Consider the following 26,295-nt stretch of genomic DNA (forward strand, 5'->3'; position numbering starts at 1 on the left):
GCCTCCCGGGTTCACGGCAGTCACCGGCCTCAGCCTCCTGAGTAGCTGGGACTACAGGCGCCTGCGACCACGCCTGGCTAATATTTTTGTACTTTTTTAGGAGAGACAGGGTTTCACCACATTAGCCAGGATGGTCTTGATCTCCTGACCTCGTGATCCACCCGCCTTGGCCTCCCAAAGTGCAGGGATTACAGGCGTGAGGCACCGTGCCTGGCCAATGTTTGCTATTCTTATAAATCCCTGCATGATCTTCCAAAGGTTTTACTGATCACTGTGACCTGAGTCACCACAAGCTCTTGGTGGTTAGAGCAATGAGAACTGGGGCCCACCTGAGAAGTATTCAGTATGTCAGTTATCTAATGTGGCAGAAAAAAATTATCCCAAAACTTAGAGGTTTAAACAAACAAACATTTATGATCTCACAGTTTCTATGGGTCAGAAACCTAGGAGTGGCCACACCGGGCTCAGGGTGTCTTACAAGGCTACAGTTGGAGTGTCAGCCAGGGCTGCAGATGTCTTTGTTTGACTAGGGGAGGACCCACTTCCAACCTCACTCATGTGGCTATTGGCAGCTCTCGATTCCCTGCTGGCTTTGGTTGGAGCTGTCCTTCAGTTCCTTGCCACACAGGCCTCTGAGTAGGGCGGCTCACAGTATGGCAACTGGCTTGCCTCAGAGAGTGGGAGAGAGCCAGTTGGCGAAGACAGGCAAGACAGTGGCAGAGTGGCTCCATCATCTAACCTCGGGACTCACATCCACCACTTCTGCTGCATTTTCTTTGTTAAAAGTGAGTCACAATTCATACAGCCATGTCTTAGCATAATGATTCACAATAGTCAAAGGGTAGAGGCAACCTAAGTGTCCATCAATGGCTGAATGGATAAACAAAATGTGACATATACACACCTGAACACTACTCAGCTTTAAAAAGGAAGGAAATTCTGACACCGGCTAAAACACGGATGAACCTTGAGGACATTATACTAAGTGAAATAAGCCAGTCACAAAAAGAAAAATACGTGGAATATGAAGAGAGAGAAAAGCAGAATTTAAAGATATAAACTTCAAACAGCCTACAGAGGGACCCGCCATTCTTCTTAAGGGCAAGCAAATACCTGCTTCAGTAAAACACTGGGATGGGCATGGAAGACGGTGTTGCCTACACCATCAGCATGCCTAACCTCCACGTCTTAGACTTGGGAGTCTTTTCACTGAACGTCTTAGGGCACCATGAGTAAGTGAGTCCAGGACACATACACACTTAAGAATGACTAAATACTGTATGATTCCACTATATGAGGTACCTAGAGTTACCAAATTAATGAAGACAGAAGTAGAATGATGACTGCCCGGGGCCTGGGGGGAAGGAGAGCAGGGAGTTATTTTTTAATGGGTATAGAGTTTCAGGTTTGCAAAATGAAAACGTTCCGGAGATTGGTTGCACAACAGTGTGAACATACTTAACACTACTGAACTGTATACTTAAAAACAGTTAAAATGATAAATTTTATGGTAGACAAATTTTGACACACACCAAAAGAATGGGATCTAAGATCTAGATTATACCAGGGCATGAATACCAGGAGGTGGGGGTCATCAGAGGCTGCCTGCCACATTCAGTCAACATTTGTAAGGCCACCTGAGTGCCGGCCACCCCCAACATGTGCATGGCAGGACCTGCTAACTCTCAGATCTGTCCCTCCCACGGAGAGGTCCCAAGCAACAGAAAAACCATCGAAAGCCTGCTCCACAGCTCTTACTTTTAGAATTATCTCGTAAACAGGTTATGTTTCCAATCAATGAGCCCCAATTCAAATTCAGTTCCACCACAACCTTCTTTGGTCTCTAATACATCTCATATAGAATACAACGACAGAATAATGACTGCACTTTCAGGACCCCATTCTCATGCCCATTTCCTTACAGACTGTACTGTTAGTTTTCAAGGCCAAGGATAAGGAGGGGAACTAAATCCCAGATAAGGAGAGAAAGGAGGAGGGGCTCCCATAAACTGGTGTTGCTGAAGTGGAGAAACCACTATTACATACCCTAGTCAAATTAGAAGAAAATTATTTCAAGCATTCTCTTTCTGGTCTTGGAGCCAGTCTGCTCTACTCCATCAAGATAAATATGATAAAATGTCATTTTTTCCCACATAACTGAGAGCAAAGATCTATTTTTAAGGGCGACACACCCAGCAGAAGGAGAGAGAACAAAGTTTGACTAAGTGAGCTCACGTACAGAGGTGCTTAGCAGAGTACTCGGTGCATCGAAAGGTATTGTTAAGATGACAGTGGGTCAGCCGGGTGCGGTGGCTCACGCCTGTAATCCCAGCACTTTGGGAGGCCAAGGCAGGCAGATCACGAGGTCAGGAGATCGAGACCATCCTGGCTAAACGGTGAAACCCTGTCTCTACTAAAAATACAAAAAATTAGCTGGGTATGGTGGTGGGCACCTGTAGTCCCAGCTAGTCAGGAGGCTGAGGCAGGTGAATGGCGTGAACCCGGGAGGTGGAGCTTGCACTGAGCCGAGATCACGCCACTACACTCCAGCCTGGGCAACAGAGCGAGACTTTGTCTCAAAAAAATAAAAAATTAAAAAAAAATAAGATGACAGTGAGTCAAATCCTATGTGGCATAGGGCAATATTTTGTCTAGTCAAAATATCTCTGAGATTCTTCAGGAAAATACTGCATGGAGCTCAGTGTGGGTCAGTTTTCCCATAGCACTGATGCACTGAGGTTCCTTTGGTCAAGCACCAAAATGAGTTAGTCGGTTTGGACATAGAGGTTACATGATACAAGAAAACACACTCTCAATACCAGAGTCTCACTCAGGGCAGGGAGATATGTACACCCTATGAGGGACGAGGCTGTAGAATTGCAGACAGCTAAGGGAACTCCAGATCTGTCTCCCATCTCACACTCACTGCAGGGCAGATTCCCACTGAGGAAATGATGGAACTTTCTACTCAATTTAAACAATAATAATAATACTTGTTGTTATTATTTTAATAGATCGTAGATATCTGAACTCATGTAACTTAAAATCCTATACGGTGCAATATCACATAGGGTGCAAATTAAAACACAGCATTAATAACAACACACTACTAAGAAGTCTTTTCTAGTCTTCAGCACTTAGCAAATCCACTAGGTACTGAGCACAATGCCATGACACAGGTTTGGCGGGATTTGAGAGGCAACATGGGCACACGTCCTTTTCTTGTTACTCTTCTTGGGTAACTCACAGCAATGCCTTCCACAAGTGGCCATCTTGTGGGGTGGCTGTTATACCATGAAACTGACAGGTGTCACCAATCACCTGGTGGGCCTTATTTTCTGGGAGCATGTGCATATGTAGCTTATTTGCTAAGGGGATGCCCTCTGGCTAAGGAAGGCACAAAGCTGCGATTCTAAAGAAGGTATCTGTCAAGAGTTGGGCTTCATGTGTATGTGTCCACCACTAACTTTCTCCATAAACCTCATATTTACGAGACGTGGAATATGGAGAGAGAGAAAAGCAGAACTTTAAAAAATAGGAGCTTTAAAGAGCCTATAGAGAGATCCACCATTCTTCTTAACGGCAAGCAAAAACCCACTTCAGTAAAACACTGGGAAGGGCACAGAAGAGGGTGTTGCCCAAACCACTGACAGGCCTAACCTCCACATCTTACACTTGGGAGCCTTTTCACTGAACATCTTAGGGTGCCATGAGTGAGTGAGTCCAGGATACATATACACTTAAGAAACTGTATAGGCTGGGCGTAGTGGCTCACGCCTGTAATCCCAGCATTTTGGGAGGCCGAGGTGGGCAGATGACAAGGTCAAGAGATCAAGACCATCCTGGCCAACATGGTGAAACGCCATCTCTTAAAAATACAAAAATTAGCTGGGCGTGGTGGTGCACGCCTATAGTCCCAGCTACTCAGGAGGCTGAGGCAGGAGAATTACTTGAACCCAGGAGGCAGAGGTTGCAATGAGCCAAGATCACACCACTGCACTCCAGCCTGGGCGACAGAGCAAGCCTCCATCCTGCCCTCAACCAAAAAAAGAAACTATGTAAGAAATAATCTCCATAGAAAATGTTCCCCAATCCTTCCTATCTATGCTAATACTTACTTGATTTTGTATTCTTGTTCCCTATTTCGTGTCCATCACTGGCAAGACATTGGCATGTTTGGTTTTACAAAAATTTGATCTGGTATACAGGCCACCAATACATTGCATTCAGTCAGAAGTTTGGAAATTTCTAGGCAAATGGCAGGATTATAAACCTCTGTAAGGTGAGTGAAGAATGGTGGAGCTCAGCCTTCAGTGTGCATTAGAATCACCTTGAGGGCTTGTTAAGTAAAACACAGATGGCTGGGCCCACCCTCGCCAGTTGATTTAGCAGATCTGGAATGGGAACTGAACAACTGCATTTCCTGAGTTCTCATGTGATGCTGATGTTCCTGGACTGAGGATTATACTTTGAGAACCCCTGTGAAGGGTTGACCCAAGAAGGGCATTTTCCAGGCAGAGACAATCAGAAGCTAATTCTCTCCAAGACTCGCTTCCCACAGCTGTTCTCTGCACAAATCTTAGCAAAGTCTTTGCCAATACACATTTTTGTCTTTTCTTTCCTGTGGACCTCAGGCATATAGATTTGGATTGACCATAATCCTTGGTTTGTGGCCCACTCTTACCAGTGGTTACGTATGACCATCTGTTCGTTCAGTCATTCATTTTTAATAACACCAATCAAAATAAAAGCTAGGACCTTGAAAATAACCTACACCTAACCACATGGAACTTATCCATCATCTATCCTACCTCCCAATATATGAGTTCACCAGCTAAGCAGTTAACCATCTTTCTCTTACTTTTCTTTTTACACTTTTATTAGATATAGAAACTATGGTACAATCATACAGTGGAACACTAAACATCAGTCAAGACAAACAATCTCCAACAACAAACAAGAATACAGGTGAATCACAGCAACATAATACTAAGTGAAAAAAGGAAAGATTACATACAGATGATATCTATCAGTTTATAACATTAGAAATATATATTCTTTCGGATGCCTTAAAACAGATGTGCATTTTAAATCTTAGTGTTTCTAATCACTGAAGAAATACTAAAAAAAGAGTCCACGAGTAAAGAAATGTACCCAGTCAGTTTTAACAAGGGAGGACATGACCTTACCCCATTGTGTCCTCCTCAGACTCCCTAACAAAGCTCGTCCTCCACCTGCATCCTTCAGCTTCCATGAAACAGCCCCAAATCAAGAGCACAGACACAAGGAGGCAATTCCCAAAAAAGGAAACGAAGCAGTAAACAAACATGAGGGGGGAAAACGTGAACTCTGCTCACAATCTGAGAAATGCAAATGAAAGCATTTTGGGAGGCTGTCATTCTATGACTACCAAATTAGCAAAAATGGAGAAAAAAAAAAATAGGGCAGCAGTTGTGATGCCAGTGAATGTCTGTGATAGTACAGTAAAACTGTAAAACCGACACGAACAGACGATGATGTCAGCAATGTAAACTAAAAAACAAACAAACAAACAGCTGCATGCTGAGGTGTAACGCATACCTGTGCAGACATCCCACTCTGGGGAGTTTATCCCAAAGAAGTCATTCAAGGGAAAGAAACAACCTGGACTGCCCCAACAAGGCAGTGCCTCAGAAAACCACAGTAGGGCAACGTGACAGTATGTAATACAGTTGGGGCATCTTACAGTTTCGAAGAGAAATGTATACATGATATTTAATTCAGGAACAATACAAAATACAAAATGGTAGGTGTGTTGCAGTTAAAGCCATGTAAACACGGGTACCTACCTGTACAAGGACCGCAAGGCCAAGTGCAAAAACATAGCTATTGTGTTTGGAAGTGGGGACGGATGTTGCTTTCTGCCTTTCAGTGTGTTAGTGTGTTCCGTCACTGCAGTTTGGTGTTGCAATGATCTTTTTAGAGCTTGAGAGGTTCCTACCTTGAGAACTTTCACAGCTTTCCTCATCACTGTTGTCTTGACAGTTATTCTGTCCATCGCAGATGAAGCTCTTGTCAATACAGAGGCCGTTCTTGCAGTGGTAGCGGGCGGTGGAGCAAAGCAGAGGGTTTGCTGCTGCGGAGGGAAAACATAGCACATGACCAGGGAGGCCAGCAAGTCCCCTTGGGGACCGTGGAACGTCTTCCAGCCTGGGGTGTGTCTCGTTCAGGAAGCAGTAAGTTTATCTTCTAAGCTGACACACTCAAAGCCCATCCTGGAAGACTGGCCAGCCAAACCTGGAAACAAGACTTACTCTGCCTCATTCTAAAACTTCTTGGGGGTCTTTGGAGAGCTCTGCCACTCCAGTTAAGTCAGTCTGCTTAATAACTGAATATTTATGCCTTTCAACACCTGCAACAGGAATCTCTCTGAGATGTACTGAATCTTGGTTTCGTCAACATTTACCTTTTTTAGTGACAGCACAGGGTCATTCTTAGGAACATTAATTTTTAGACCAGGCTATAATACAGGGCTGCCTTTGGCTCCTTTTTAGAACTTTCTAGTCTCTTTTTAAACTATCCTAGGCTGTTGTGCTTTTGGAATTCTTTAAAATTTTTTTTCTATTTTTGTTTTTTTATTTATGCAAATTTTGTTACATATATATAAGGCATGATGTGATCAATTCTGTTACATATACATAAGGCATGATGTGATCAAGTCAGGGTATTCAGGTGCCCATTACCCAAGTGCGGTACTTTTTTGTTAAGTATATTCACCCTACTCTGGTTTCTTTTTATCTCACTGTGTTTGTATCCTTTAACCCACTTCTCTTCATCTCTTTATCATCCTCCCTTCCCCGAACTCACCCTTCCAAGTCTCTGGTCTCCGTTATCTATTTTGCCACTCTCCACCCCCACGCTCTCAATGCCTCACCTGAAATGGTCAACTTGAAGGCTGGCCAGCAGACACTGAGGGGTCTGGGCAAAACCTGAACCTCATGCACATATCCTGGAGGAGGCAAGAGTGAACGGCTGGTAGCATAAGAGACACAGGGAGCAAAGCCAGGACAGAAGGAGTAGCTGAGGCAGGGATTGACACCTCTCTGCCACTGGGGAAGTAATGACAAGATCTGATCCCACAGCTGTATAGGATGCTTCCAGTTCTCTAACTACGCAGCAGCCTTTTAATTCCTCACTTATTCCTTATGACTCACTAAGGTAAACTGAGTAGCCTCAATTTCTTCTTTGCAAACAAAAAAGCCGATGAACCTAGTTGGTCAGTGAACACTTTCCGAGCAGCTCCTCCATGAGGCTCCTATTCTGGGAACCTTCTGAGACCTCAAAAGAAATGACAGATCTGCGCCCTCCCCTTAAGAAGAAGTGTGACAACCAGCCAGTACAAGGTCAGCACAAAACTATTTAACAACACAACAGCAAATCTCCACAGAAAATCAGTATTTCTATGGTACAATTTACTTGCAGTAAAATTCAAACAAGGTTCATTCCAGGGCTCTGTTTTCAGTAACTGAATCAGCCAAGTAGAAATGACTCCAATCCCAGCTCTGCCACTTATTAATCTTGGGCAAATGACTTCACCTCTCTGAGTCTCAGCTGCTTTATCTGTGGACAGGACCCTCTACATGATTTGTGAGGTCCAGTGCCTGCTGAAAATGTGGGATCTGCTGTCAAAAATTATTTTAAGAACTCAAGATGGCAAGAGCAGAACATAAAACCAAGCATGGTCCCCTTCTCAGCTAAGCACTGGCCCTGTATGGCTACGCCAGCCACAGACCAACAAGCTGATCCTGCTACTTACAGCATTAATCTGAGCATCAGATGATATCCATGGGAAAACATACAGTGCCCAGTGTGACATGTAGCACAGGCTCAGGGAATGTTATACTCGTTCCCCTCATTATGTAAATCTCGGTCCTACAGAGTATGGTCCTCCCATGAGGAGCAACATCTGTAATGATGAAGAGGGGTCATCCCGGATCTCGGGGAATGAACTGAGTCGGCACCTGCATTGCATGTGGTGGGTACAGCACCAGAATGGACGCCAGGCCCAGCACAGAAGATTGCTACGTTGCTACAGGATCAGAGCCACACCAGCTCCAGCGTCTCTCTGTGGTCCTCAACAGCAAGATGGCAGTTGTGATCTGTCTTCTCCCTACACTTCACTGAGCTATTGTGAACACACAGAGATCATAGCTGCAAGGACTTGGTTAACTTCATAGCACTATCTAAATCTGAGGAACTGAAGACTTTCTTATTTTAACTATTCAATTCCAAAAGTTTGATCCGAAAGGTCAGAAGAGGTGGGGGGAATGGAGGAAGCCAGTGCTTTCAGTGTTGAGGATGATGGACCAATGATGTAAAGTCAAACAAAAGTGGTCTGGCCTGAAAATTGAAGTTTTAATTATTGACATCGCTGTGGGCCAGAGAATGGCTCAACTGGATCAAGCCAAAACCAAGGTCTATCTTCAGCCAAAACCAAGATGGAGAAATCCAAAACCACAAATCACGTTTGGTTTTTGTCCAAGGCAGCTCTCCAAACCCTTGTGTCCATCAACATCCCACCATGGTGACCTTCGGCTTCTCTCGGACCTTGTGGGTCACATCTATGCAACCAAAACATCAGTAACCATCAGCTCACTCAGACAGCCTGGGAAAGGCATTCTAAGTGCTCCAAGATGCAGTGTTCACAAGCTTATATAAACCTCCTGACGGGGAAAGCTGTGCAGAGTCATCCTTGCTGAAACCAATGTCATCTACTTACTTTTCCTTCAGTCTCAGACCCTTTCAACCTCTCAAAGTTTCCAAGGAAAAAAGTCACATACGTGTATATGTCTACATACATATTACATGTCTATTATAAGTATGCGTATGTATGTTTAAAAACCAAGTCACAGTCACAGATTGGTTTTAATGAATAGAACCCAAAATACTAGTAGCCAGAATACGTAAAGAACTCTCGAAAATCAAAAAGGAAAAGACAACTCAATAGAAAAAAAGGGCCAAGGATGTAATCAGGCAACTGACATAGGAAGAACAGCAAATGGTCAGTAAAAACGTGAAATAATGTATACTGTCACTAGTGATGACGTGCCACTATGCCTGAGACTTACCACACTCAAGGTCTTAAAGTACCAGGTCATTGGCAAGAATGTGGAGGGAGAGGAAGTCTCATAAACTATAAGCGGGGGTGTAAATTGGTACGTCCACCTGGGAGGCCCATTCAGTAATAGTAAAGCCTATGGTGTACATAGCATGGCCCAGTAATTTCACTTGCAGCTATATACTCTGCTCTAGAAAGACTCTGTTTTCTTCCTTTTTAAGAAACGGGGGCCGGGCGCGGTGGCTCAAGCCTGTAATCCCAGCACTTTGGGAGGCCGAGGCGGGCGGATCACGAGGTCAGGAGATCGAGACCATCCTGGCTAACACGGTGAAACCCCGTCTCTATTAAAAATACACAAAAAAAACTAGCCGGGCGAGGTGGCGGGCGCCTGTAGTCCCAGCTACTCGGGAGGCTGAGGCAGGAGAATGGCGTAAACCCGGGAGGCGGAGCTTGCAGTGAGCTGAGATCTGGCCACTGCACTCCAGCCTGGGTGACAGAGCAAGACTCCGTCTCAAAAAAAAAAAAAAAAGAAACGGGATCTCAGTCACTGACTGCAGTGGAGTGGTGTAATCACACCTCACTGTAGCCTTAAACTCCTGAGCTCAAGCGATCCTCCCACCTCAGCCTCCTGAGTAGCCAGGACTGCAGGCATATACCACTATGCCTGGCTAATTATTTAACGTTTTGGAGAGACAGGGTTCTTACTATGTAGCTCAGGTTGGTCTCAAATCTCCTGGCCTCAAGCAATCCTCCCACAGTGTTCCGATTACAGGTGTGAGCCATTGCAAGAGTCTTGAAGAAACAAAAATGTTTACTGAAATCATTATTTGTAAAATTAAAAAATCAGAAAGGACTCAAACGGGCCAGACACGGTGGCTCACGCCTGTAATCCCAGCACTTTGAGAGGCTGAGGTGGGTGGATCATTTGAGGTCAGGAGTTCAAGACCAGCCTGGCCAACATGGTGAAACCCTGTCTCTACTAAAAATACAAAAATTAGCTAGGTGGTAGTGGCGCACACCTATAATCCCAGCTACTTGGGAGGCTGAGACAGGAGTATCGCTTGAGCCTGAGAGGCAGAGGTTGAAGTCAGCTGAGTCTGTGCCACTGCACTCCAGTCTGGGTGACAGAATGAGACCCTGTCTCAAAAAAAAAAAAAAGGAAAGAAAGAAAGAAAAGAAGGAAGGAAGGAAGGAAGGAAGGAAGGAAGGAAGGAAGGAAGGAAGGAAGGAAGGAAGGAAGGAAGGAGAAAGAAAGAAAGAAAGAAAGAAAGAAAGAAAGAAAGAAAGAAAGAAAGAAAGAAAGAAAGAAAGAAAAAGAAGAAAGAAAGAGAGAGAGAAAGAAAGAAAGAAAGAAAGAAAAGAAAGAAAGAAAAAAAGAAAGAGAAAGAAAGAGAGAGAGAGAAAGAAAGGGAGAGAGAAAGAAAGAAAGAAAGAAAGAAAGAAAGAAAGAAAGAAAGAAAGAAAGAAAGAAAGAAAGAAAGAAAGAAAGAAAGAAAGAAAGAAAGAAAGAAAGAAAGAAAAGGAAGTGGCTCAAATGTTTACTTACAAGAGAACAGACACAATGTGTTATACTGTTACAATGCTAGGACTGGTTAACTGGTCCTATCAAGGGCCAGATAGTAAATATTGTAGGTTTTGGCAGCTGTTTGGTCTTTTGTCTCTGTTGTAATGACTCAACTTGGCTATTGTGTTGCAAAGCAGCCATACGCAATTTGTAAATGAAGGGCATACTACATTCTAATACAACTTTTTGTACAAAAGCTGCTGTTAGGCAAAATAGGGCCATAGTGCCTCAACTGATGCTGTATTGTAGTGAAAAATGAATGAACTGGTGTCAAGATAGATAAATCCTACAAATACAATGGTGAGGGAGAAAAGCAAGCAGTGATGGTACCAGGAAGCAGACAAATGCCTGGGCAGACAGGGGTGGGTCACCAGTGAAACCCCACCTCCAAGCCAAAGACAGTTTAAAGCCTGAAAGCCAAGCTACAAGTCAAATCCATGGACCAGACTGAGAAACTGCCTTCCTGTTTGGTGCACTTTCCTCTGATGGATCCCCACCATCACTTATTTTACATACACCTACCCTTTCCTAATTGGTTTTCTACACTGTCATGCCCACCTTTGAGTGGTGTCTTCACTTGAACCTTTTTTGCATAGTCACAAACCAATTACCATGGACTCCCCAATCTGAGTTCATAAAAAGCCCTGGACCCAGGCACACTGGGAGAGAAAACCACCCCTGCATTCCCTCTCAACTAAGAGCTGTTCTATCACTCAATAAAATTATTCTCCACCCCCACTCACCCTTTGAATTCTCAGCATACCCTCATTCTTCTTGGACATGGGACAAGAGCTCAGGAACTACTGAACACGGGTACAACCTATAACACGGGTGGGCTGAATGGGCAGGGTGCCTCCAGCAGCAAACCTGGGGTGGAGTAGGGCCCAGGCGGGGCGGGGAGCGTCACTGCCTGTGGAGGTACCCAACTGGCAAAGTGGCCCACAAAAATCCTGTGTCAGTAGTAGGTTATGTCCTGTACTACATACCATTCATAACAAGTTACCCACGCAAGAGAATGCTACTTGTCATAGCAGGATTAAAAAATACACATACGGAAAGAAAAAAAAAAAAAAAAAAACTTGAATGGGAATAAACAACCCCACGTCCGAGGCAAAGGATGCCTCTGGAGAGAAGAGAAGATCCCAAAGGGATATGGCTGGAGATTTCTAATTATATTTGGTAATATTTTATTATTTTAAAATTCTGAAGCAAATACAGCAACATGGTGATACATTTTTGAAACTGGATGTTGGGAATGCAGGTGTTCATTTTACTTTACTTTTCCTTTTCAGTATGTTTGAGAAACCTCACTAAACATTTTTCAACGTCTAGTCTAGCAGAAATGTTTCAGTGAGCATTCACTTTCCTTCCCTTTTACTCTCCCATCATAAAGTTCTCCCTGGTCCACAAACACCTCTTAATATTTAGTATCTTTCACACTCAGGGGCATAGTTGCTCAAGAGACATAGCTATATCCTTGTATACAACCACACCTAGCATTCCTCCTCGTCAATGACTCCTCATAAAACACAGTGTAATCTCCCCCATCCTTTGCAGGGCAGAAAAACAGAAGTAGAGGATGGTAGAGGAACACAGCCCAAACCCAGCAGCAAGCTAGAGAAAAACACCTCCCAACCATCAAAATATACATCACAATGTTCATGCCTTGAAAGTGCCAGGAGCTTCCTCAAGGAAAAGGGCTCCAGCCATCACCTCTCTCAGGGTCTATGCCTTCTCCATTTATGTAAATTCCAACAAGTTCTGCATACCGGCTCCCAAGGACAAAGCAAATAAAAAGGGAGAAGGGATGTCATTTGCTGCCTTGTAGACAAACTGGCAGCAAGAAATAAAAACTGACAACCAGAGAAGGGGACAGAAAAGCTCTAAAAAGCAACCTCAAGAATTCCAAAAGCTAAAAATTTAATCACATGGCAGTAGAGAGTGGAAAAATAGGTAACAGAGACGGGGAAGGGTGAGTAGGGGGAAGGGAGGAAGATAAAGAGATAAAGAGAAGTGGATTAAAGAATACAAACATACAGTGAGATACAAGGAAACCAGAGTCGGGTGAATATACTTAACAAAAGTGTACTGCACTTGAGTAATGGGCACCTAAATACCCTGACTTGATCACATCATGCGTTATATGTATGTACAAAATTTCTCCTGTACTCCATATATATGCATACATTTAAAAAATAAAAATAAAGGTATTTTTAAAATAATTCCAAAAGCACAACAGCCTAGGATAGTTCCAAAAGAGACTAATAAAAAAGTTCTAAAAAGGAGCCAAAGGCAGCCCTGTATTATAGCCTGGTCTAAAAATTAATGTTCCTAAGAATGACCCTGTGCTACTACCAAAAAAGGTACATTTTGACAAAGCCAAGATTCGATACATCTCAGAGAGATTCCTGTTGCTGGTGTTGAAAGGCATAAATATTCAGTTATTAAGCAGACTGACTTAACCAGAGTGGCAGATCTCTCCAAAGACCCCAGACAGCTCAGATTTCACTACATTTCTTCCAAAGCCTCTGCAGCTATTTACTTGGCTCAGCCAGATTTCAGAATGATTGTATTTGGGACTATGGTGGACAAGTCTTAGGGGTTTCTGTGGTCCCATGGGGCCTGGTCCAGGACCCTGGAAATAGTAAATGCTCAATGAACAGATCATAAATGGACCAGGAAACATTTCATCCTCTGGGATGTTATGTTTCAGTATCGTTTAGCCATATTTAATGTGCTCCAAATGTTTGTTTTCTTCATCCTTGTTGCGGCTTACCAGTCACTGAGAAATGTATTATGTTACTCAGTTAACTGGGGAGAGGAACATTGTATTTTACAATATTTATTTCACTAGGGGTGGAGAAAATTGTCTGCAGAGTTGACTTCAAAAACTGAATCACAGGCTCAAAAGCTCCTTGGTTATTATTACCCCCAAAAAACACAGGGTTCTAAAGCTCTATTTCCCAAGCCACAATACTCAGGAAAAAGAACTTGTCTCTCTCTGGCAGAGGGAGGGGAGGGAGGCAGGAGTGAAGGGAACCGCTTAGTGGTTAATTAAACTGGCAGGGTTTACTTCAACCACATCTAAAAGATAGGACCGAGGGACCACTGTGGTCTCCCAAAAGCAACTGACTGGCTTCAAGACAGGAAATGAAGCAATCTGTCTACAGGAGGACTTAGGAAATGTACTCTTTAACTCATTTAAAGTCTGTGAAGTCGGCTCCCCTCCTACCTCAAAGGGTCTTGACAAAACACATAAATGAGAAACTCCTTGTCATTAGCCCCCACAATTCCCATCGGCTCCTCCAGCCTGCGGTGGTCACCACTCACTTCCCAACCTCCCAGCCTCCACACGGTCCTTGTATTACCAGCCCCAATGTCCCTGGAAACCAGGCAATTGACGGAGAGAGAGCTGCACTGAGACTTTCTCTTCTCCAGGATAGAGGGCGCCTGGCTCCAGGAAACCAGAGCCCGCTGAAGCAGTCTCCCTGCAAATTATCCCGGCAACAAGTCCTGTACCCTTTGTGACTTGGAAAATGCTCGCTGCCTTGACCTCGGCTTGCCTATGGACACCTGTGAGTTCCTCCTTCCAAAGTCTGCTCAACAGGTCCTGTGGGCCTCTCCCAGCCCCAAGGCTACCAGGTCCCCCAGCCTCAGCAGCCTTTCCCCCTCCAAGACAGAACACAGCCTATGTGCAGCCGCATTCTGCACATGGAACTTCTTCTGTGTCTGCAGGAGAGGAAAGGGCCGCCACGCTGGGCAAGCAGGCAAGATGCAAAAATATTTCAGTCTTGCCTCCCTTTTCCTCAGGCTCTAAGGACTCAGAGGATTTTAATTTTCAAAACTCCTCTAGAGTCAGTGCAAGGGGCCACTGCCAGAACTCAAGAGTCATTGCTAATGGCAGTCTGTTTCTTCCTCATCGGTAAAGGCTTCCTGGGCATGGTTATCTCCTGTCCAACACCCAACCCTGCCTTTTCCAGGGAACAAGTCCAGTATCACTGCTTCAATTACCACCTTTCTGTGGATAGCTCCCTAAACCTTCCCCCAGAAACAAACATCTTTCTCCTGCTGCCTCATGGGTTCCTCTGCCTGAATACCCTCTCACCTCAAACTCTGCAGATCTGAAACTGACATTCTCCCCTCTGCTCCTAACCTCTCCCTCTTCCTGTGGTCTTACTGCTATGAAAGTGCCACCATGTCCCAGTTCCCCGGTCTCCAGTCATGTGACCTTCTTCCTCTCCTCATCCTGCATCAGCTCAGTATCAACTGCTTCTCACTGAGTATAATATATAACCTTTTATAATCTCAACTTTTTATGATCTGCCCCAGCTGACAATTCCAAGCACACATTTTGCTGTAGTGGTTAGAAGTGAAGGTGTGAAGTCCACCTGGGCTCAAATTTCAGCCTACCACTTCACCAGCTATATGATGTTGGAAAAATTATTCAACTTCTCCAAGCCTCAATGTCCTCATCTGTAAAGTGAGGATAAAAATAATGTCTTGTCATAAACTTTTATAAAAATTAAATGAGCAAAGCATGGAAAATAGCATGTGGGCCACAGTAGGTGCTCAATAAATGTTTATTATAATAATTATTAGCCAGGCATGATGGCTCAAGCCTATAGTCCCAGCACTTCAGGTTGCTGAAATGAGAGGACAGCTTGGGGCTAGGAGTTCGAGACCATTCAAGGCAGCATAGCAAGACCCCTTCTCTTAAAATAAAAAAAAAAAAGTTTAAAGATTAGCCAGGCAAGGTAGCATGCACCTGTATTTCTATCTACTTAAGAGGCTGAGATGGGAGTATCAATTGAACCCAGGTGTTTAAGGTACAGTGAGCTATGATTGTACCACTGCATTCTAGCCTGGGCAACAGAGCAAAACCCTGTTTCTAAAAAATATGTATTGGGCAAAAATTAGCTGGGCATGGTGGCACGCGCCTATGATCCCAACTACTCGGAGTCTGAGACAAGAAAATTGCTTGAACCCAGGAGGTGGAGGTTGCAGTGAGCCGAGATCGTGCTACTGCACTCCAACCTGGCGACAGAGCAAGACTCCATTTAAAAAAAAAAAATGTATTGGGAACACACATTCATGTAACAGTTAAAAGCTTAGGCTCTGTATTTATACTGCCTAGGTTGATACTTCAACTATGCCACTTACTAAGTGTGTGAGTATGGGCAAGTTACTTATCCTTTCTATGTCTCTGTTCCCTTATCTATGAAAAGGAGGTAATAATACTAGCTACCTAAAATGAGATCATCCACGTAAAGCATGTAGAAACAGGCCATATACAAGGTAAGTGCTCAGTAACTGTCAGCCAAGCAGTTCATGTGCCCTGAAAGTTTGTATACTATACAGGCAAGTCAATACGCCGTTACGAGAAAGCATGAGAAATACCATTTATTCAGTATATGTTTGTCGCTTGCTAAGGCTGAGCCTGACAATATACGTGGCACTGGGAATATAGCTGTGAGCCACACTATAATACCATCTCATGGCTGTCACAGTGTAGTAGGGAAGACAGTAAGAGTGGAGAAGGATGAAGCAGGGGACAGAAACAGAGTGGGAGACTGGGGATGAGAGGGGTCATTTTTCATAGGGTGGTTATGGAAGGCCTCTCTGATGAGGTGACATTTGTTTGAAGAAGGTCCCGTATGGTCTGAGAACACACCGGAGGATGACCCAGCCCAGCCTTGGCAAACCAGAAAGATTTCCAAAGGAAACCAGTCATATAAGAGTCTTCAAGGAGACCTTGATGATGTAGCTTTGGAGTACTGGGAGGAAAAATTCTCCTGTTGACACTTTTAGCTCGGCTAGTCTACCCAATAAAAGACACAGCTTTCTGAGGCTACAACTGATGAATTGGCTGAGGGGTGAAGAGGAAACGGGGACTCTCATCTGGATTGACATGAATAGAGCTACAGAAATATGCCAGCAGTGTGGAGCTCTGTGCACAAAAACACAGACATACTAGCTAAATGATTCAGTGGTGCTCAGAATTCAGGCAAAAATTTGTCATCAGTGGGAGATACAGTCCAGGACACAGTGGTTTTTCTGGGCACAACTACACTAAAAGCTGTAGCAGAAGATCATCAGCTTGACTCAATTTTCAATCGTGGTCCCCAGACACCCTGCCATTTCAGTTCTTGGCTGGAGTCCTCATCCTTACTGAACGAGGACTGGGGTGAGAGCTGTGCTGCCAGCCAACCCAGGGTTTCACCTCCAGCCCAGAATGTGTGAGGACAGCGGAAGAAAGAGGCCAAATGGCAAAAAGCAGAAAGGAAAAACAGTCAAAGGGCAAAAATCTCAGCCTTGTGAAGCTCTAAAAGAAAATACTGGTTTTGAGGGGCTGGGTGCGGTGGCTCACACCTGTAATCCCAGCACTTTGGGAGGCCAAGGCAAGCAGTTAGCTTGAGTTCAGGAGTTCAAGACCAGCCTGGGCAACATGGCAAAACCCCATCTCTACACAATTTTTTTTTTTTTTTTTTTTAATTTGGCTGGGTGCAGTGGCTCATGTCTGTAATCCCAGCCCTTTGGGAGGCCAAGCAGGGTGGATTTCTTGAGGCTAGGAATTCGACACTAGCCTGGGTAACAAGGTAAAACTCCGACACTACTAAAAATACAAAAAAAATTTAGCCTGGTGTGGTAGTGTGCACCTGAAGTCCCAGATACTCTTGGGTGGCTGAGGTGGAAGAATCACCTGAGCCTCGGAAGTCAAGGCTGCAGTGAGCTGTGTGCGTACTACTGCCCTCCAGCCTAGACAATGAGAGCAAGACCCTTTTTGGGGAAAAAAAAAAAAAAAAAGAATTATATATACTGGGTTTTTGCTTATCTGCACTCCTGAGTGCAAAATGATTGCTACACCTGGAAAACACATGTCTGCAAACCAAAGTTCTTTAAAAATATAACTCTCTAGTTATTTTTGTTAAAGTCAAGACATCACCAGACAGAACCACTTCTTTAACTTCTATTTATTTCTTCTCACCATTTCATTATGGAAAATTTCAAACATATACAAAAATAGAGACTGGTTTATTGAATTCCATGGGTTTAACAATTATCAACTCACTGACCATTTTGTTTCAATCCCTGACGGAATTGGCTTGAAGTGCATCCCAGATAGCACATAATCTCTTTATATACTTTAGTATATATTTCTAAAAGATAAGGACTTTAAAAAATAGACAAAATACCATTCTTACACATTAAAAATAAATAATAATGCCTTAATATCAAGTATCAAACCACAATTTAAATTTCTGTATCTCAATTTTTTTAACAGTCGATCTGTATGATCAGCATTCAGATACGGTCCACACATCACATTTGGTTAATTTGTCTTTTACTCTCTTTCAATCTATAAGTTTCCTTTTCCTCTGTTTTTTCTTAGAGTTTATTTATGAATGAAACTGGGTCTTGAAGAATTTCCCACATTCTGTATCTAAAAGTATGCCCCTTTGTGGGGTCATTAACATATTCCCCTGTCCCTGAATTTCCAGTAAACTAATGGTTAGATTTAGAGACTCGATCAGATTTAGGTGGGATGTTTTTGGCAGCACGATCTCATACTGGTGATGTGTATTCCTTGGCACCGCATCAGAAGACTGTCTTTTTGTGCTGCTGAAACTGGCTTATGGAAGTTCCTGCTCCGGGTCAGATGCAGTCATCATACCTCACTCCGGCTTTCCCACTGAATATCACCTAAAAACCTGAAGAGAATGCATGCAGTAGATGCAAAGGGTAATTTGGAGCAGGACAAATGGAGAATAAGACCAAAATTTAAACTATCACCAAAATGGTGCTGGGTTTACTGTATTTTCTCCCTTTTGGAGCCCCAGGAAACTGGAAAGAACCAGAGACACTAAGAAGAGAGAGGAGCTCAGAAAAGCTAACCCATAAAACTGTTTATGAACTCCTGGGATGATCCCCACAAGCTGCATGCACATGGACCTGGTCCTAATCAGCACATCAAAGACTGAACTCACAAACTACTGGTAAGGGCACAGGCAGGACACATTCAAATAGCACTGCAAAAACAGCGTGAAAACGGCTGTAACCATAGCCCACAAAGGGCTGGTAGAAACCTGTGGCCTAACCTGCCTAGGTCATTTACCTACTAAAACACATATATAAGCACTCCCCCTAGGCTTCAAATAAGACCCACAGTGTCATACATAATAATGAAACTATCCAGAATATAATCCAAAATTATTTGCCATATTAAGAACCAAGAAAATCTCAATTCATTTGGGTTAAGACAATCAACAGAGAAATGCCAAGATGACACAGATGTTGAAGTTATATGATGAAGATTTTATAGCAGCTGTTACATAAATACTCTAATAAGCAATCACACACACTCTCAAAACAAATGGAAAAACAGAAAGTCTCAGCAAAGAAAGAGAAGATATAAAGAAAACCAAAAAGAAATTTCAGAATAGAAAGACACAGTAACTGAAATTTAAACAACTAAAAAAAAAACCACTATACAGGCTTGAAAGCAGACTGGAGATGACAGATGAAAGTGTAAGTGAACTTGAAGACAGATTAATAGAAACTGTCCAATATGAACAATGAAAAGAAAAAGGAGTGATAAAAAATGAACAGAGTTCTGCTGTGGTGGCTCACACCTGTAATCCCAGCACTTCGGGAGGCTGAAGCGGGTGCATCACTTGAGCTCAGGAGTTTAAAACCAACCTGGGCAACATATCAAAACTCACCTTTACAAAAATTACAAAAAAAAAAAAAAAAAATTAGCCAGGCATGGTGCTGCATGCCTGTGGTCCCAGCTCCTCAAGAGGCTGAGGAGGGAGGTTCATTGGAGCTCAGAAAGTTGAGCCTGCAGTGAGCCATGATCACATCACTGCACTCTAGCCTTGGTGATGGAGTGAAACCCTCGCCCACCCCCAAAAATATTTAAAAAAATAAAAACTCACAGATCCTCAGGGACGTGTGGGACAATAAAAACAGATTTAACATTGTTGTCATTAGACTCCCATAAAGAAAGGAGAAAACGTATAGTACTTTAAAAATATTTGAAGAACTAATAGCTGAACATGTATAGCAAAAGACGAAAATCTACAGATTCAAATAGCTCAGAGAACCCTAACAGGATAAACTCAAAGAAATCTATACCCAGACATGCTATGATCTAACTGCTGAAAACTAAAGAAAAAAAAACAAAAAAAAACTTCAAAGCAGCTAAAGAAAAATGATGTATAATCTATGGGGAAACAACTTGAATGACTGTAAATTTCTCTTCAGAAATCGTAAAAGCCAGATGGAAGTGGCATACTTAAAGTGCTTAGAGAAAAGAACTGTCAGCTCAGAATTCTATATGCAGTAAAAACACCCTTTAGGAATGAAGGTGAAATAGACATTCTCAGATGAAGGCAAGCTAAGATAATTTGTTGCCAGCTTTAGAAGAATTGCTAAAGGAAGTTCTTCACAGAGGAGGAAAATGATACTAGAAGACGACTTGGCAATATCAGGAATGAAGGAAGAGTGAATGGTGAATATCTGGGTAAATACAATACCTCTGGAACTTTTCAAAATACATTTGAATATTTAAAGCAAAAATTAAAACACTGCCTTGTGGGGTGGCTAATGTACACAGAGGTACTATATAAGACAACTATACTCTAAAGTGACCTAGAGAGTGGCAAGGTTTCTATTAATACATTCTACTTGAAGTGAATCCACACTAATTCAGAGCTGTTCAGGAGTTTTTAGCCTGATCTCTCCATTATGAAGGCCCCATCAATTTTTTACCTAATGGTTTTAAGCAGTCATTGATGATCATTACCTAAACCCATTCTTCATTAGGAGTTACAAAATGAAGATACTCTAATTTGTTTATTCTTCTATTCACTGGTATTCTTCAATAAAAAATTACCTTTTAAAGTCAGATATTTGATTACTCTGAAATATAATTCACATAGGAGCAAGGGGATAAAGTTTGACTCATACTTTTATTTACCACTTTCCAAAACAGTGAGCTAGAATCACTATTTTTACTAATTTAAAAAAAATTGTATTTACTTATTTATTTTTATAGAGATGGGGTCTTGCTATGTTACCCAGGCTGACCTTGAACTCCTGGGCTTAAGCAATCTTTCCATCTCACACACTCGTGTGTCAGACATGTGCCACCTCGCCCGGCTTCAGAATCACTATTTTTAAATGGTAGCTATGTCAGAGGAAGATGCTGACCTAATCCTCATTGGCGTAGTTTGGAATGGGTATAATTTACTCATTTAGAAAATTAAAGACGAGACCAGGCATGGTGGCTCATGCCTATAATCCCAGCACTTTGGGAACCCAAGGTAGGAGGATTGTTTGAGCCCAGGAGTTCGAGACCAGCCTGGGCAACAGGGTGAAATGTCATCTCTACAAAAAAAATTTTTTTTTAATTAGGTGGGCATGGTGGCATGCACCTGTGATGCCAGCTACTCACGAGGCTGAGGTAGGAGGATTACTTGAGCCCAGGAGATTGAGGCTGGAGTGAGCTGTGATGACACCACTGCACTCCAGCCTGGGTGACAGAGTAAGACCTTGTCTCAAAAAAAAAAAAAAAAAAAGAGAACGTGCTGTATTCAGGAGACCCATCTCACGTGCAGAGACACATATAAGCTCAAAGTAAAGGAATGCAGTAAGATCTACCAACAAACAGAAAACAAAAAAAGGCAGGTGTTGCAATCTTAGTCTCTGATAAAACAGACTTTAAACCAACAAACATCAAAAAAGACAAAGAGACATTACATAATGGTAAAGGGATCAATTCAACAAGAAGAGCTAACTATCCTAAATATATATGCACCCAATACAGGAGCACCCAGATTCATAAAGCAAGTCCTTAGAGACTTACAAAGAGACTTAGACTCCCACACAATAATAATGGGAGACTTTAACACCCCACTGTCAACATTAGACAGATCAACGAGACAGAAAGTTAAAAAGGATATCCAGGAATTGAAGTCAGCTCTGCACCAAGCGGACGTAATAGACATCTACAGAACTCCACCCCGAATCAACAGAATATACATTCTTCTCAGCACCACATCGCACTTATTCCAAAATTGACCACATAGTTGGAAGTAAAGCACTCCTCAGCACATGTAAAAGAACAGAAACTACAACAAACTGTCTCCGAGACAGTGCAATCAAACTAGAACTCAGGATTAAGAAACTCAATCAAAACCACTCAACTACATGGAAACTGAACAACCTGCTCCTGAATGACTACTGAGTACATAAAAGATGTTCTATGAAACCAATGAGAACAAAGATACAACATACAAGAATCTCTGGGACACATTTAAAGCAGTGTGTAGAAGGAAATTTATAGCACTAAATGCCCACAAGAGAAAGCAGGAAAGATCTAAAATGGATACCCTAATATCACAAGTAAAAGAACTAGAGAAGCAAGAGCAAACACATTCAAAAGCTATCAGAAGGCAAGAAATAACTAAGATCAGAGCAGAACTGAAGAAAATAGAGACACAAAAAACTCTTCAAAAAATCAATGAATCCAGGAGCTGGTCTTTTGAAAAGATCAACAAAATTGATAGACCGCTAGCAAGACTAATAAAGAAGAAGAATCAAATAGATGCAATAAAAAATGATAAAGGGGATATCACCACCGATCCCACAGAAACACAAACTACCATCAGAGAATACTATAAACACCTCTACACAAATAAACTAGAAAACCGAGAAGAAATGGATAAGTTCCTGGACACATACACCCTCCCAAGACTAAACCAGGAAGAAGTGGAATCCCTGAATAGACCAATAACAGGCTCTGAAATATTGAGGCAATAATTAATAGCCTGCCAACCAAAAAAAGTCCAGGACCAGACGGATTCACAGCCAAATTCTACCAGAGGAACAAGGAGGAGCTGGTACCATTCCGTCTGAAATTATTCCAATCGATAGAAAAAGAGGGAATCCTCCTTAACTCATTTTATGAGGCCAACATCATCCTGATACCAAAGCCTGGGAGACACACAACAAAAAAAGAGAATTTTAGACCAGTATCCCTGATGAACATCGATGAAAAATCTTCAATAAAACACTGGCAAACTGAATCCAGCAGCACATCAAAAAGCTCATCCACCATGATTAAGTGGGCTTCATCCCTGGGATGAAGGCTGGTTCAACATACACAAATCAATAAATGTAATCCAGAATATAAACAGAATCAAAGACAAAAACCACATGATTATCTCAATGCATGCAGAAAAGGCCTTTGACAAAATTCAACAGTCCTTCATGCTAAAAACTCTCAATAAATTCGGTATTGATGGAACGTATCTCAAAATAATAAAAGCTATTTATGACAAACTCACAGCCAGTATCATACTGACTGCGCAAAAACTGGAAGCATTCCCTTTGAAAACTGGCACAAGACTGGCCAGGGCAATCAGGCAGGAGAAAGAAATAAAGGGTATTCAATTAAGAAAAGAGGAAGTCAAATTGTCCCTGTTTGCAGATGACATGATTGTATATTTAGAAAATCCCATTGTCTCAGCCCAAAATCTCCTTAAGCTGATAAGCAACTTCAGCAAACCCTAGAAGAAAACCTAGGCAATACCATTCAGGACACAGGCATGGGCAAGGACTTCATGTCTAAAACACCAAAAGCAATGGCAACAAAAGCCAAAATTGACAAACGGGATCTAATTAAACTAAAGAGCTTCTGCACAGCAAAAGAAACTACCATCAGAGTGAACAGGCAACCTACAGAATGGGAGAAAATTTTTGCAGTCTACTCATCTGACAAAGGGCTAATATCCAGAACCTACAAATAACTCAAACAAATTTACAAGAAAAAAACAACCCTATCAAAAAGTGGACAAAGGATATGAACAGACAATTCTCAAAAGACATTTATGCAGCCAACAGACACATGAAAAAATGCTCACCATCACTAGCCATCAGAGAAACGCAACTCAAAACCACAGTGAGATACCATCTCACACCAGTTAGAATGGTGATCATTAAAAAGTCAGGAAACAACAGGTGCTGGAGAGGATGTGGAGAAATAGGAACACTTTTACACTGTTGGTGGGACTGTAAACTAGTTTAACCACTGTAGAAGACAGTGTGGCAATTCCTCAAGGATCTAGAACTAGAAATACCATTTGACCCAGCCATCCCATTACTGGGTATATACCCAAAGGATTATAAATCATGCTGCTATAAAGACACACGTACACATAAGTTTATTGCAGCACTATTCACAATAGCAAAGACTTGGAACCAACCCAAATGTCCATCAGCGACAGAATGGATTAAGAAAATGTGGCACATATACACCATGGAATTCTATGCAGCCATAAAAAAGGATGAGTTCGTGTCCTTTGTAGGGACATGGATGCAGCTGGAAACCATCATTCTCAGCAAACTATCACAAGAACAGAAAACCAAACACTGCATGTTGTCACTGATAGGTGAGAACTGAACAATGAGATCACTTGGACACAGGAAGGAGAACATCACACACCGGGTCCTGTTGTGGGGTGGGGGGAGCGGGGAGGGATAGCATTAGGAGATATACCTAATGTAAATGACGAGTCAATGGGTGCAGCACACCAACATGGCACATGCATACATATGTAACAAACCTGCACATTGTGCACATGTACCCTAGAAGTACAATAAAAAATTAATTAAAAAAAGAGAAAATTAAAGACCATTGTCCAAACATTTAAATCATATAAGGTCTTTAATTATGGCAGGGAATATATAGGATGACATAATCATTTAGATTGCTTATACTATAAGGTGTCATACTTGCATTTTATTGCCACTGGATTATTCTGGGGGGGGGGTGTGTTGTGTGTGTCATTTCTCCCTTAGATTATAAGATCCCCATGGACAACAGGAAGCAGAGATCAAGGTGATACTTACTAAAGGATTAAGTAAAATACAAAAGAAGTATATTTTTGTAAGTCCAAAATCAAAGGCAAAATCCTAGTAACTATGGTCTTTTCTCACAGTTGTTTTAAACCACTATTTTAAAAAATCAATTACTCTGTGCCAGCCATTATACTGAGTCTTTTCAGTTATTTCATCTAATTCTCCAGCAATCCTGGGAAGCAGGCTCTCAGCACCCCCAGTGTGCAGACCAGTAAACCGCTATGCAAGAGATGATGTGGCATATCTGACTCATTCTTCATTAGGGTATAGCACAAATCCAAGCCCAGAGTCTGGGTCGAGTCATTTCTCCCAGTTGCGCCTCTCCTCTTAGTGATATGTATCCTCCCTGCTGGGGTGCATGTCCATCACTCTACTAACCACACAATCATCTGCTGGCTGTGCCAGATTCTTGACACTTGGAGCCCAGAAGATGAAATAAGGCAACAGGACAAAATGCAGGGCAGAGTTAGAAACTTCCTGTGCCCCTACTGGGAAGGGACAGCCATGATTGCTCCCTAGAAAGGCACATATGACATAGGAGACAGTCATCCTCCTCATCAGAGACTTAAAATCGAGCCAATGAGGTAGGAGGAAGAACATAATCTATCAAAAGAATCACTGAAGTCGTTAAAACTTATGTTTGGAAAAAACTGATAATGTGAAAATGGTCACAACATACAGGACAGTACAAGCAAGTACAATGTGCTTAGAGAAGGGGGCTGTGTGTGTGTGTGTATGTATGTGTGTGTGTGTGTGTGTGTGTGTAGAGAAGGGGAGAAGGAGTGACAGGTGGGGAGGAAAGTGGGACAGATGGGAAGAGAAGGAGGAGGAGAGAAAGGGAGAGAGAAGACAGAGTGGGAGAGAGAGAAAGAGAGAGGGGAGGGAAGGAGGAGCAGAGGGGAGGGAAGAACTGGCACACAATGGCATAAAATTTTTTTTTTTTTTTTTTTTTTTTTTTGAGACAGCGTCTCGCTCTGTCGCCCAGGCTGGAGTGCAGTGGCCGGATCTCAGCTCACTGCAAGCTCCGCCTCCCGGGTTCCCGCCATTCTCCTGCCTCAGCCTCCCGAGTAGCTGGGACTACAGGCGCCCACCACCGCGCCCGGCTAATTTTTTGTATTTTTTAGTAGAGACGGGGTTTCACCGTGTTAACCAGGATGGTCTCGATCTCCTGACCTCGTGATCCGCCCGTCTCGGCCTCCCAAAGTGCTGGGATTACAGGCTTGAGCCACCGCGCCCGGCCTGGCATAAATATTAATAGTGTCTCATTCTAACTTATGGGATATGGGCAGTTTTGCTTTTTTCTGTATACTTGTTTATATTTTGCAAGTTCTTCACAATAATCAGAAGAAAATTATTTATTAAAATATGTGGTAGGGATACAAAAAGGGATGAGTAGGATGAGCATAGAAAATGTTCAGGGCAGTGAAACTATTCTGTATGATACTATATGATGGCTACATGTCATGATATACTTATCAAGATCCATAGAATGGTCAATACCAGAGCAAACCCTAATGTAAATTATGGACTTGATGTGTTAACACAGGTTTGATTGTAATGACTGTATCATCCTGGCCAGGGATGTTGACAATGGGAGAAGCTGTGCATGTGTTGGGGCAGAGGATTTGGAAAATCTCTGTCAGTTTGGCTGTGAACCTCAAACCGCTCTAAAACATAAAGTCTTTTATATATATATATATATGCACAGAAA

The 26,295-nt window shown here is 42.5% G+C and overlaps 1 protein-coding gene across 3 annotated transcripts in view; it reads right to left on the reverse strand.

The window, feature by feature from the left end:
- The window catches only part of LOC105471567 (low density lipoprotein receptor class A domain containing 3), a 286,072-nt gene that overhangs the window by 123,048 nt on the left and 136,729 nt on the right, over window positions 1–26,295 (reverse strand). For 2 of the 3 annotated variants that reach the window (XM_071074877.1, XM_011724105.2), the window contains one exon: window positions 5,981–6,115. In XM_071074877.1, coding sequence (XP_070930978.1) covers window positions 5,981–6,115 — 135 coding nt within the window. The remainder of the gene's footprint in view (window positions 1–5,980; window positions 6,116–26,295) is intronic. The other variant, XM_011724106.3, reaches the window with a different exon arrangement.

The sequence above is a fragment of the Macaca nemestrina genome, chromosome 12 (genome assembly GCF_043159975.1).
Source record: "Macaca nemestrina isolate mMacNem1 chromosome 12, mMacNem.hap1, whole genome shotgun sequence".
In the NCBI taxonomy this organism is placed as follows: Eukaryota; Metazoa; Chordata; class Mammalia; order Primates; family Cercopithecidae; genus Macaca; species Macaca nemestrina.